At 40.0% G+C, this 13,716-nt stretch overlaps 1 protein-coding gene and 1 long non-coding RNA gene across 5 annotated transcripts in view; one reads left to right on the top strand and one right to left on the bottom strand.

The window, feature by feature from the left end:
• Nucleotides 1-5,997, top strand: part of LOC103138288 (uncharacterized) — a 46,559-nt gene extending 40,562 nt beyond the window's left edge. For both annotated transcript variants that reach the window (XR_001662162.1, XR_001662161.1), the window contains exon 3: nucleotides 5,489-5,997. This is a non-coding gene — a long non-coding RNA (uncharacterized LOC103138288). The remainder of the gene's footprint in view (nucleotides 1-5,488) is intronic.
• The window catches only part of nova2 (NOVA alternative splicing regulator 2), an 80,868-nt gene that overhangs the window by 8,350 nt on the left and 58,802 nt on the right, over nucleotides 1-13,716 (bottom strand). For all 3 annotated transcript variants that reach the window (XM_007552426.2, XM_007552427.2, XM_007552428.2), the window contains one exon: nucleotides 10,510-10,676. In XM_007552426.2, the coding sequence (XP_007552488.1) occupies nucleotides 10,510-10,676 (167 nt within the window). The remainder of the gene's footprint in view (nucleotides 1-10,509; nucleotides 10,677-13,716) is intronic.

Here is a 13,716-nt window from a genome sequence, read left to right as displayed (position 1 = left end):
GGTCAGTAAAACTTTTGTGTCTGCAGCAGTGAAGTAGTAAAACTGATTAGCTAACGATTTTGGTTTAAAAGTATCAATACTGCAAGAAAATGTTCATTTATTTTTTAGTTATTTTTATAAGTTATGACCATGAATGCCATTAAATATGGAGGACACTGTAAGTTTATACATTTTAATCATTATAAAATAACTTTACAATGTTTTAAGCTACCAAATTAGAAGTGCTGTCAGTGAATGATTCAGAACAAACTTTCCAGATGTTGACCAGCCATTGTGCCATCCTCTTAGTTTACTCTCGATTCCAACAAACTTTTAAAACTCCAGATTTATAGAGACAATCAAATAATCAACTGGACTTTAAAAGCTGCGTCTGGCGACTGCTGAGGAAGCAGCAGGAGTACATTTTGTTTTTCCATCACTGACCCTTCACCTTTCTGAAAGGAAAGCAAAATGTCTGTCTGAGTTTCATGTGACCTAAAAAAAAATAAAAATTTTTATTACAGAGTCTGTAATAAAATGCAGAAACTCGGTATCCTCTGTTGCTGAAGATGAGCAGGGATCGAGAGCCACTGCCGTTTTGCTGACTGAGCATTTATGCCGAGGCTGTAAATTGCAGGAGTGATAAAAGAAAAAGATGAATAAAAAGTTATGAAGTATGATGTTATGAAGTATGACCAGGAAGTGGGGGAAGCCAAACAGCATATCCAATATTTATGAGTGAGCACAAAACAACAGAAAACTTAAGCAGCCATGTTTTCATGTCTTTTCCTTAAACATTAACGTTTTCTGGCTATGGCAGGTTGTGGAAAATGGGTGGAAATATGTTGACATCATAACGTTGCTCATATGTTCTTGGATTTATTGCCTTGGCCTCCACAGTTATGTCTTTGAAAGTAGGAGTAATAATCACTGAAACTCCCTCCGGTCAGAGTCAGGTTACTTCAACTCAATCTGTCCCATTTTTACTGTTTTTTTTTTGCAAATTATGACTGTTATTTATGAATAAACATGCTAACTGTGCTAATGCTACAAGCTAACGCTACACACTAACACTGCGAATGAGGAATCCCATTACAAGATGCCACATGCTAGCTGCGCTAATGCATCAAGCTAATGCTGCAAACTAGCACTACAATTAGGGAAATGCTGAATGATCCAGCATGCTATTTGTGCTAATACTACAAGCTAACACAACAAACTAACACTACGAGAGAGGAATTCTGTCAATAGATGCTACATGCTAGCTGTGCTAATGTTTAAAGATAATGGTACAAAGAAACACTACAAGTAGGGAAATGCCGAAACATGCCACATGCTAACTGAGCTAATACTACAAATTAAAGCTACTGATGTTTCACAGTAAGCAGATTACAAAAGAAAACTTAAGCGTCCATGTTGTCACATCTTTTCCTGAAACATCAAAGTTTTCTGGCCTTCACAAGTGAAAATGGGTGGAAATATGTTGACATCATAACGTTGCTCATATGTTCTTGGATTTATTGCCTTGGCCTCCACAGTTATGTCTTTGACAACAGGAGTAATAATCACTGGAACTCCCTCCGGTCAGACTCAGGTTACTTCAACTCAATCTGTCCCATTTTTACTGTTTTTTAGGCAAATTATGTCTTTTATTTATTAACAAATAAAAGTCTAAAATTGAACTTTAAACTATGAGTTGCAGCAAAATGAAAAAAGCTTTTTTTTTCTCAGATCTGAGAATTTGGTTGATTAGAAAACTAAATTTACATTTTTGCCCCCTATTGGCCATTAGAAGAAATGCAGGCATTTCCAAAACAGTCACTTTTTTTCTAAAACAATTAAGCATTAATCTACCGTCGATCAATAACAACAAATAAATCAACAAAGTTCCACAAATGAAGTTCACCACCAAATGTCAGACTAATCTTCTGACATTTCACTGAAATGAGTCCTACTCCCTTTTCCCAACATGAATGTCAAACTTCCTGTGTAGAGGAGCAATAACAGGAAGCAGGAAACAGGTGTTGACACAGGAGCTGGGAGGTTACAGGAAGTGGCTGCATGTGGGTAAATGGTCAGCTATTAAAGTTTAGAACAATCAGTCTGAACAAAAGACTAGAGAGGCTAAAAAATCCCTGGAATAACAGAAAACGAAACTCGATCAGGTTACGTTCAAAGTCTGAGTCAACAGCGATTAGAACAGTCTGAGTTCATATCTGCTTATAAGACATGATGATGGAAGTAAAACTTCTAAAATTGATACATCTTTCATCACCTTGTATCTTTTTGTATTTTTTAAAAATGTTTTAAATTGTCAAATTTAGTTGAACTTAGCGTTAGCATGTAGTCCTTGTCCATATCAGAGTAAAAAAAAAACATTTTTGCAGTTTTCTTGTGCAAAAAAGTGGATGAACTAATTTATGCAGTTTGGCAGTATGCAGATAAAAACGTCCACTTAAAAATCTCTGGCGGGCCGGATTTGGCCCCCGAACCTCATGTTTGACGTGCTGTAAGGCATTCACCTCTGTAGATGCCTTAAAAATATTAATAATCTTGTATTTGCAGGGCACGAATGTTAAAATGTAAAACGCAGAAGAAAGGAAGGAATAACTTTAGAAATAAATAATTTGTATCAAGGCTGTATGAGAATTTAAAGGGAAGTTACTATACAAAATTCAGATTTTCCACATTTTTTGTGCTTCTAGTCGGGTTTCTAGTGCTTCTAAAAAAAAAAAAAACATCCAGCTGTTTTTTTTGGCAATAAGTGAATGAGCCGCTTCAAAAACCTGCAGAATGTTGAGTCATAACTGACGTTACCTAGCAACCCCAGCAGAGTTCCCCCTGTTACCTAGCAACCCCAGCAGAGTTCCCCCTGTTACCTAGCAACCTGAGTAGAGTTCCCCCTGTTACCTAGCAACCCCAGCAGAGTTCCCCCTGTTACCTAGCAACCTGAGCAGAGTTCCCCCTGTTACCTAGCAACCCCAGCAGAGTTCCCCGTGTTACCTAGCAACCCCAGCAGAGTTCCAGCACATTGGGAACTCGTTCTACAGCTACTTTTACTGCTGTACAATGGCTGATTGAAAGGACAAATGTTTTGCTGTTCATTTGCCATCCAGAAACCACTTGCTGCATCCTTGTTGGTTGTGCAGAATGCGCCACTAATGCTATTCAAATCTGTAAGCTTGTATAATTGTGCATCTGTTCACAACTATTTTCACGTGCGAGAGTAAACGATGAGTTGGGGGATCCAGAAGCAGAGTATTTGGATTTAAAACGACAAGACACCCTAAAACAGATAAAACCTCATTACCTATGCAGGATTTTGTGCGCAGAAAATGTCATGAACGGGTTTTGTATAGGCCATATCTGTGACCTGTTCAAATAAGGTTAACAGGGTGTGATGGACTTGTTTTATGGAAGTTCAAACTTTAAACAATACCAGTTATTGTTTTCTATTTGACTTCTTCTCCTTAATTTCACCCGGCCTCCAGAGGAATCCGCTCGGCCCATAAATCGCCTCCTGACCCGTTTTTTCGTGTCCTTGAAGCACCATGTCGTCTGTTGGTGTCGTTGCTGCTCTGCTTTTCTGTCTGCTTCCCAAGCTGCAGGCCGCCGTCACTCCGCAGCTGTCGGCCTACAACAGCTCGGCGCTCCACCCATCTATCCTCATGTCATCGTCTGCAACACTTTTTATTCCCGACCCATTGTTCCTTTCTTCCCTCTGTTATCTTTTGTCCTCCCCCTCGCCTCCTCTGACTGGACCAGAGATCCCGGCGCCGCAGCAGCCGGCCGCGCTCCCTCCGCACACGCAGAACATTTAACTCTGGAACTGGAAGACAATTAAATATCCAAAATAAACAAAACAACAAATAAAATAAATCATAAAGTCTCTGTAAACAAAACTGTCCTTCAAAAAAAGGGCTAGTTTCCAAAACACTGGAAAAAACTGAAAACTTTTATCGTCCAGTTTTGGTAGAAAGAGGAAAACAATTAGTAATGCAAATGGAAATATTGAGCTCATTTTAATTATCGTTCTATTTGGAGAAGATCGATTTTTCACATCTTATCCCACTGATCCTAACAGCAGTTTCAACAAATATGTAAATATTTTTAATAAAAGTGACTCACTGCAGCTTTATCAGGGTAAAATCATTACTGGCATAATTATCTTACAGTGGAAAATGTAAAGTATGACAAAATATTCACCTTTTTACAACCAAGATCCACTTTTACTGAAATATCAACTTTGTTTCACCTGAAATTTATTCAGCTCAGCTAAATACAGCAAACCTTTAGAAAGCCTAAAACAATTTCAAACCTAGAAGCCTTTCTTTTAATAAATCAAAGGTGAAAATAACTTTTAAATACTTGGATCCTACAAAAAAAAGAAAAAAAAAAGTGCTGCTTTATTTGTTTTTTTAAGGTTTTTTTCTCATACATTTTTCTAGCTTAACGATTTTTTTCCCGCCTGATGAAAAGTTTACAGAGACGTCTGGGAAAGTGTGAGTTACTCATCCATGCACCGTTTCCAACCCAGCAGAAGTTAGAGAAACACTTTGCAGTAAAATCTCCGTATTACTCGGCGTTTGTTTGTTTAACGCTGCAGGTTCTTCTGGAAAACTTCGCAGGTTATTTTGGAGCGGGAGTTTCTCTGTGTGTCATCAGATGCTGCACAAACCCATTTAGTTTCTGCTCCGACTTGGTATAAATAGCCTGAAGAGCAACAGGGGGATTCGCCCTCTATTATAAGAGTCTAAATATCAGCAGCTATTAGCCGCCTGTCTCCCTGTGGCTTCTCAAATCATCCAGAACCGGATTACTCAGCTGCCAGTCGACTGCAACATGGAAATACTGTTAACACATTCAGTTAAAGTACAAAACAAAAAACTTTGTAATAACTGAAGTTGAGCTGCAGGAACCAAACCCGCCTATCGGCACGGAAACGCGCCAATTAGCAGATCGTGTCTCGTTTGTGCGACCTCTGCGAATCCTGATCGCCGATGTTTTCATGTCAGGACGCAGATTTCCTGTGAGCTGTTGCTTGGAAACAGGAAGCAGAGCTCTGGTTCGGAAAAGACCCCCGCGGAGCCCTGACCTTTGACCTCTGACTTCACCCTCACTCTGTAATGGCTTGTAAAAGCAGCACAAACACAACATCTCACACATTCTGACGGCCTTTTAGGAACCTCACATGCTGCTGGAGAGATCAACCGGCAGATGCATTTATCTCCGAATATTTATTCATAATTATGAATTTCTTCCATTTAATGATGATAAATCACAGCCTGGCAACAAAACGAGTCAGAAACTAGACGGAGTGTAAAACGGCCACGATGGGAAATATTATTACCAGAATAAAGTCAATATTACAATATTAAGAGAAAATGGTTTAATATTACAAGAAAAAAAATGCAATGGTATGAGAAAAACGTTTAAATATAATGAGAATAAAGTATTATTTGGATTTTTGTTTTCTTAGTGTGGCCCTACTTCTCCGTCGTTTCCACAGCATCAACTTCCAGACAGGGAGGAACCAGAACCAAGACCGGTTGGGCTGTAAGAAGGTCCGACGATATTAAAAGAATATTTCTCGTTGACGTTGCTACTAGCTAGCTGCTGGTAGCTAGCTCCTGCTAGCTAGCTCCTGCTAGCTAGCTCCTGCTAGCATGGCTTCATCTGATGAAATCCTGATTGAAAACACATAAATCGATTTTTTTCCTTTTTGCATTTCCAGCAGGAACAATAAATGGCTACAAAATGAAAGACTAAACTAACAACACAAGTTGTTCAGAAAGAGGCAGGAAGCATCGCCATAGCAACCAGAAGCTGGACATCTAAGGGCTGTCGAGCGACATCGTACTGAACCTGATCAACAGCAGCTGGGAAACGATCAGCGCTGCAGACTGATCAGTTGGAGAGCAGGTCTTAAACAGAAAGCAGGAAAAAAACATCAGTTGGAGCTTGTGGCAGAAATCCATAAAAATGCAGAATAAAAGCCTTGTTGGAGCATAAATCTGATCTTTGAAGTTGTAAGATCTCATCTGGTTTCATTCTTATGAACTTCACATCAAAACTCATCTCATCTTCTGAGTGTCGCACCCTAAAAACAACTTTCCTTCACGTATAAAAAGCCTAATTTTAAAGAGCAATCAACAGATTCCTGCTGCTGTTTCTGTTGAAAATGAAACCAGCATCTTTCTCCTCACAGTTGGTGTTTTATAATGCGAGTTTTTGCATCATATAGGAATGATGTTTTCTTTCACACCTTTACATCATCTAGCTGATGCATCCAAACAAGAAATCACATCATCAGAGGAGAAAAGATGCAACGTTGTCTCCAGAGCCGAGACATCAGGATGCAGCACTTATGTCTGAATTTTGAAAAACTGACAAAAAAAAAAAAAAAAAATATTACCAAGTATTTTTGGTCTAGTTTTTAGTTAACATATCTTACCACACTTGAAATAAGACAAAACTAATTTACAAACAACATTTCAGCAAGAAATGGAAGCTCGTTTTAAGTCAATAATTCCTTAATATTGATGAAAAAGTTCTAGTTCTACTGGTACAATATTTCACTGCGCCGTTACCTAGCAACCCCCAGCTACGCCCAGCCCGTTGCCTAGCAACCCCCAGCCCATTGCCTAGCAACCCCCAGCCACGCCCAACCCTTTGCCTAGCAACCCCTTTGCCTAGCAACCCCCAGCCACGCCAACCCGTTGCCTAGCAACCCCCAGCCACGCCCAGCCCGTTTCCTAGCAACCCCCAGCCACGCCCTGCCCGTTGCCAAGCAACCCAGTTGCTTGGCAACAGGAAACAGGAGCTTCCTGAAAAGTTACTTGTAAGTTAGTTTGTCTTGTTTCCGGAGCTGACATGTTTGGCCAAGAAACAGAAAATACTCTGTAGGGTTTTCTGTTTGTGCAGTGTGGGGCTATAACTGCTGTGACACACAGTCAGATTCATACAGTTTCCTAAAACAGATGTCATTGTCAGTTTTATCCAACTTTAATTTATATTTCATCTATGGAGGATTTTTTATGCAACAATTTTAACAGAAACTGTCCTCTAGGCGATCATTTTCCTGGAAAAATCTTTCATGCAATTCTGCTGGTGAAAAGTTAATATTCAAAGTTTTTTCAAACCTCAAATCAAACATAAGGGAATAAATTGTACAAACATGATGAATTATCTATCTACGCTTCACTTAGTCCTTGTCAGGGCAGCGGGCCAGAGGTTAATGAACGAGAGGCGGGGTAAAACCCAGGACACACACACACACACACACACACACACACACACACACACACACCTACAGAGCACCAGGTAACCAGCAGTCACGGTTTGGGAAGGAAACACAGAAACTCCTGACCCATTTTCTGCTGGAGTGCTCACAGCTGCATCGTCGTCCAGCCCATAATAAATCATTTTACTGCTAAATCCACTGCAGCCAAATGGAAAGGTAATTATAACAAACATTATGTAATCTAAATATGACTCTAAAATGTTACAAGGAATCAGTTCATCCACTGATCGGACACCATAAAAAAGATCTTAATAGTTTCCGTTTCTGGCTAATTAATTACAGAAAGTCTCTGAAATGTGATGCGATTTTTGTAAGTTAAATTTATTGTGTTTAAAACATAAAGCAGCTCATTCGCCATGACGGACATCAAAACAAACTCTTAACTTCTGTAAAATTAGCGGCGCAACGTCGTTTTTATTCAGTTGATTTCACTGTAAAAATGGTCATTGATGCACAAAAGGGCAAAAATGCAAACTAAACTTATTTCATTGTAAACTTTGATCTGCGTTGCCAGATTTGACAGTTCAAAGCCCCAAAACAACATAAAACCTGCTCAAATAAAAAATCAGCCCAAATCTCAAGCTCTAATGAAATTTACTGTCACAATAAGATGTTTTTTTTTGTTATCTCCTTTTAATTCATGTTTGCCAGATTCAAGAGATTTCAAAATAAATTAACTAAAAAGATAAGTGCAAGATCAAGGCTTTTTATTAAATGTTTTGAATATCTGTCCCACACAATGACAGCTGTTTCAAAAGAAACATTTCTAAAAACTCACTGAATGTGGAAAAACAGCCTAAATTTGAACAGCCACACCAGCCTAATTGGGTGGAAACCCGTCCAATCTGGCAACGCTACTTTTGTTTGCAAAGACGTTGATGGATGACAGTCGTCTAAAGGTAAGAAGATTAATGTTTTTAAATAAGTAAGATTGGTAAGATTAAATACTGCATTATGCTGAAGGTACGCGTGTAATTATTAGTAAACATCAAGAAAACGGCCCGCCATAATGTAGCCTAGCATGCACGAAAATGCTAAGGTAGTTAGCATCTAGAGTTTTAAGTTTGCTCTGTAAAAAGAAACGCTGCTTAAGGCATATGAGCAAATACATCAAAACACAAAATATTACCAAATACGTTTGGTTTAGCTTCTTGTCCAAATATCTTGTTACATGTGAAATAAGACAAAACTAATTAAGAAGTAACTTTTCACCTGTTTTTAGTAAACAGTTTCATTATGTTGATAAAGTTCTTGTTCTACTGGCAGATTATGGAGAAAATGTCTTGTTATAAGTGAAATAATCTGCCAGGGGAACCAGAACTGGGTTGCTAGGAGACGGACCGGGATTGGCTGGGGTTGCTAGGTAACCGCAAAGGCCCTGTTGACAAGTGGAACTAGAACTTTTTCATCAACATTAGGGATTTATTGACTCAAAACAAGCTGCTATTTCTTACTTGTGATTGTTTTGTCTTATTTCAGATACTTGCACTAGAAACCAAATTTACTCTGTAAGATTTTGAGTTTTTGCAGCGCATGCGTGAAGCAGAGTAGTCCAAACGGTGTTTCCTGCAGGACGTTCTGGCCTGTGTGGCCGTGCGTGTCAGCCTGCAGTTCATGCGGCACGTGCAGTTTGCATGTTCACACCTCCGACGCAGCATCCTGTCCGACTCCATCTCATCTCCCTCCTCCTTCCTTCACCTCCTTCTTTTCCCCTCCGGCGTCTTTTCTGGACTTATAGTCCAACAAATCTGCTTGCAATCATGGATTTTCCTCCTAATTTGTTCCTCATTAAGTGACGGAACATTTTTTCTTGCTTTTTTATTTTTTGTTTGAGCTAGCACACCTACGTCACTGTTCCTGAGTTGCCTCTCGGGGTTTATGGTAAAACGTTTAAGAGGGCTCCTAAAAGCTCCTCGTAAAACTGGGAGAATATCGTTCTTAAATTAAAAGCTGTTCATCTCAACAGGGATGTTAAAAACCTACTAAAACATGAGGCCTGGGCCAGAAAAAGGGTTTTCTACCGATTTTATGCACCTTGTTTGCACACAGCTGGATTCAAAAGCCCGAAGGAAAAGGGAAAACCTGTAGACACGCTGGCTTTTCCTAAATTATTTAGTTTCTGCATACGGTTTGTTTAAACCAGGGGTGTCCAGAGTCGGTCCTGGAGGTTTAACTCACCTGGATCAAATGATGGCTCATAGAGGCCTAACAGGAACACTGACCCACTGAAAAAGTTGTTTCTACAACCAGGGAGAGAACTAGAAGTTGCAGGATGCCGGGCCTCCAGGACCGACTCTGGACACCCCTGGTTTAATCCAATACTAATAAAAGTCTTGCTGCTCCACAGACCTTTCTGTAGACATCAGTCACTCCAGTTTTTGGCTTGGCAGAAAATTGCAAACCAGCTGCTGGTTTCACTGCAAAAACACAAAATCTGACCAAGTATTTTTGTCTAGTTGCTGCTGTAAATATCTGAAGACAGTTGAAGTAAGACGAAGCAAAACAAAAGAGCTGGTTTAGTTCTTTAATATTGAGACTAATATTTGTTCCTTTGGCAGATTATTTCACTCCTACATCTTGCTGAAAAGGTTCTTGTAAGTTAGTAAACTTGAAGTAACACAAAAGTAAAGATATTTGCACTGGAAACTAGACAAAAAATACAAGATAACTACAACTTAGAGTAAATTTCCACCAAAAATCTGAGAAATTAACCAGAAAAAACAAGAAAACTTCTGACTTTGAAAAGTAAAAAAATTCTACTAAAACTCAAAAAGTTTTGATATTAATCCCAGAAATGTTTCAAGATTTCAATCTCAGAAAATTTCATATTTTTTTCTAGAAAATCTTCAACTTTTCAAACTCAGGCATTTACTTCTTTTTCCAGAAAAGTTTATGGCAGAAATGTTATTTTTTGTTTGTAAGGGTGCAAATTGAATGTGAAAAAAATCAATTGGCTCAATGGAAACACGCCAGTTTCAAAGAAATGTTAAGTTGTTGAACTAGGATGAGGTGATTTTTCAAAGGTTAAAGGTCAGCAAACAAAGTCACAAATCGCCTGCATTCACATCAAAAACGTTAAAGGAAATCCTAAATAACACATTTTAGATAATAGCATAATTTATACCAGACCTTCCAGACATAAACCCGGTATGAGGCGTCGCCTCATAGCTTTTCACAATAAAAGCACCAACCATCCCCCGGTTCTGTTGCCAGACACGCAGACGGACCTGTTTGACGCGGTCCGGGTTGACGGTGGTCTGCGGCTGCAGGATGCTGACCGGTTCTGTCTTCTGGGTGCTCTGAGGCATCTCCCTCACCTTCTCAGCGATGAAGTCATGGACGCCGTTCAACGCCTCCACCGTCCCCTGGATCAGACACACCCGCTCTGTCGTGCCTGGAAACACACACACACACACACACACACACACACACACACACACACACACACACACACACACGGCTGGGTCAGGAAAGGCACAGAGGAAACTTAGGAAACACCAACTTATCAATTTGAAGCTGCAGTCTGTAACTTTTTCAAAAACGTTTTTTCCATATTTGTTGAAGCTGTCGCCATGTCGTGGCAATATGAGGCAATATAAGAAAAAAAATCAATCAAGTTTATTCTGTAGCACATTTCAGCAACAAGGCAGCTCAAAAATAGTCATAAAAACTCCATAGTCACCAAACTGAGAAACCAATAACATTCCATTTTATCAAGTGTCACCATCAAAATCATCAATATACTGATCCTTACATAATGAGATTTCAATTTGCTCAGTTCTGCCTATTTTGAGCTTTTTTAGGCTGCTGTTACTTTAAATCCAAAGAAGCTGCTGGCCACGCCCCCAACTCACTGTTTACACCCAAATGTGAAAATGGCCGCAAACAGATTCACAATTATACAACCATACAACACTGAAAAGCATTAGTAGAGCCTCCTGCACAACCAACAAGAATGCAGCAAGTGGTTTCTGGATGGTAAGTCAACAACAAAACTCTTGTATTTTCCAGCAGCCATTGTACAGCACATACAGCAATAAAACCAACTGACCGAAGGAGCTGGTGTTCTGCTGGGGTTTCTAGGTAACAGGCAGAGCTCTGCTGGGGTTGCTAGGTAATGAGCGGAGCTCTGCTGGGGTTGCTAGGTAACGGGCAGAGCTCTGCTGGGGTTGCTAGGTAACGGGCGGTGCTTGCTGATTTGTCACATTCCAGAGTTTTTTGGAAAGGCTCATTTTCCAGGCAGACACAAAAAAAACAACAAAAAAACAGGAACTTATTGTCAAAAACTGGATGGGTGTTGTTTTATTTTGTTTTTGTAAGAAGCAGCAGAAACCCAAAGGGAAGTATAAAAACTTGCAAAATGTGGTTCTTTACTGTGGAGGAAAATGTATGGAAGTACATTGGAGCACATCCACCTGCGAATACTGGAGTCCTTTTCTAAAAATGCTTCTAACTGCCTATTTTAATAGCTAAACTCCAAATATACCTCAGTGTGAATCAATGCACATGGAAACCATCTTGACTCTACCGTGCAAACCTAAAGTCGTCCTTGTTCCCCCTCTTGGGGGGTAAGATAATCCAGGAGCGTGAAGGAAAATGAAAGGCCCTCTGTGATTGGCTGCTTTGCCAGCCAATAGGAAGTCGAGCATCACTGCATCTGGGTATTCCAGCTTCCTAAACTGCATTTCCTGCAGAATATTTCAGAAATAATCCACAAACCGGCGGGGAACCAAAGCAAAACCTCTCAGTTCATCTCATCAGTGACTTCCCTCGTCTTTTCGTTCTCTCCTGTATTATTTCTGTTCCTCTCCGTCCTCGTTTCTCCGGACTCTCCAGAGGTTTCTGGTCTTATCACAGCCCAGCAGCGGGTCGGTTGGCACTACCCTCCTCCGCGGCACCGTTGGACCCGCTTGGCTTGGCCTGGCTAAGCTAAAACATCTGTGTTTGTACCAGAGAGGGGGGAGGAATCTGCAGCAAAACGGCTACCAATGCTAACAGGCTGAGCGGAGAAGATTTGTGACGCCAAAAGACTAAAAATAAACGACCGTTTGTGTCGCTTTTAGCAACATGTTGCTGCTGGTTCTTTTTATAAAACCAGTTAGCAATACACCGTCACTGCCGTGCATTCCTGTTGGTACGGCCTGGTGACAGCAGAGACAAACAGGAGCTATCTGGTCTTAGCATCACGAGAGCTGAACATGGAAATCAGGCGTCCGGCGAAGCCATTTGTGGTTTCTTTATTTTATTCAGCTTCTTTTTCTTTTCTTTTGGAAACACCCACTGACCATTGAAGTGTGTGTGTGTGTGTGTGTGTGTGTGAGAGAGAGAGTGTTGATTCGGAGGAAACTGGGCCTCGCCTCTCCCTGACAGCTGGTGCCCTCTGGGTAATCTCCAGCCGTCCAATCAGAGGCCAGGATTAACAGGCCATTGTCTTGGCATGAGAAAGTGTGTGTGTGTGTGATAGTGGTTGGAAAGGCCACTCTGTCACTAAGGATCATGTTGGGCCTGCGCTACAGCTGTGCTTTGGCAACAGAAACCAGTTTCACCAGATATTCACCATCATCGTCTGTTAACTTATAGCTACTTTATTCAGATTTGCTTTATTTTTGGCAATTTTACAACAATACAAAGAAAGGAACCAAAATAAAACATTATTTTACAAACCACTAATTCACCAGAAGAAGGAATAAACTGAAACTACGTCTCTCTCTCTCCAGTCTGGTCTTTGGTCTCAATTTGCAGCTTTTTTGAAAGTTTGTTTACAAAACTTCATTGCCCATTTTATTTGTTTTCTTTATTTATTTTGAATATTCAAAATGACTTCCAGTTCCAGTGTTAAATATTTGTTAGAAATTAAAGTTTTTTGATCTTTGCGTTAACTTGTATTATGTCATAATCATTATATTACTTGTAAATGGCCACAGCAGGAAGTGAAGTTGTTGAATTTTATTATGTTTAGTTCCTTGAGACACAGTCAGTGTTTTTTTTTTCACAGAAGAGAAAAATCGACATGAATTTATTCATCTGCTTGATGTGTGATCAAACATTAGTTTGGCCTCGATTCACATCACAACTGCAACATGGAAAAATTCTCTCGTTTCTTGGTTTTAATTTATCTATCTGCTGTCCTCATCTGCACTGCAAAAACACAAAATCTACGTATTTTGATTTAGCTTCTAGTGCAAATATGTTGGTACAATCGAAATAAGGCAAAACAAACTTACAAATAACTTTTTAGCAAGAAATAGAAGCTTGTTCAATTAGAACTGGGTTGCTAGGTAACAGGTCTGTGCTTGGCTGGGGTTGCTAGGTAACGGGTCTGTGCTTGGCTGGGGTTGCTAGGTAACGGGTCTGTGCTTAGCTGGGGTTGCTAGGTAACTGGGCAGCGGAATGTTCCACAAGTGGAACCAGAACTTTTATCAATATTAAAGAAT

Source organism: Poecilia formosa, unplaced genomic scaffold (assembly GCF_000485575.1).
Source record: "Poecilia formosa unplaced genomic scaffold, Poecilia_formosa-5.1.2 Scaffold48, whole genome shotgun sequence".
Taxonomy (NCBI): Eukaryota; Metazoa; Chordata; class Actinopteri; order Cyprinodontiformes; family Poeciliidae; genus Poecilia; species Poecilia formosa.
This window is presented reverse-complemented; position numbering and strand designations above follow the sequence as displayed.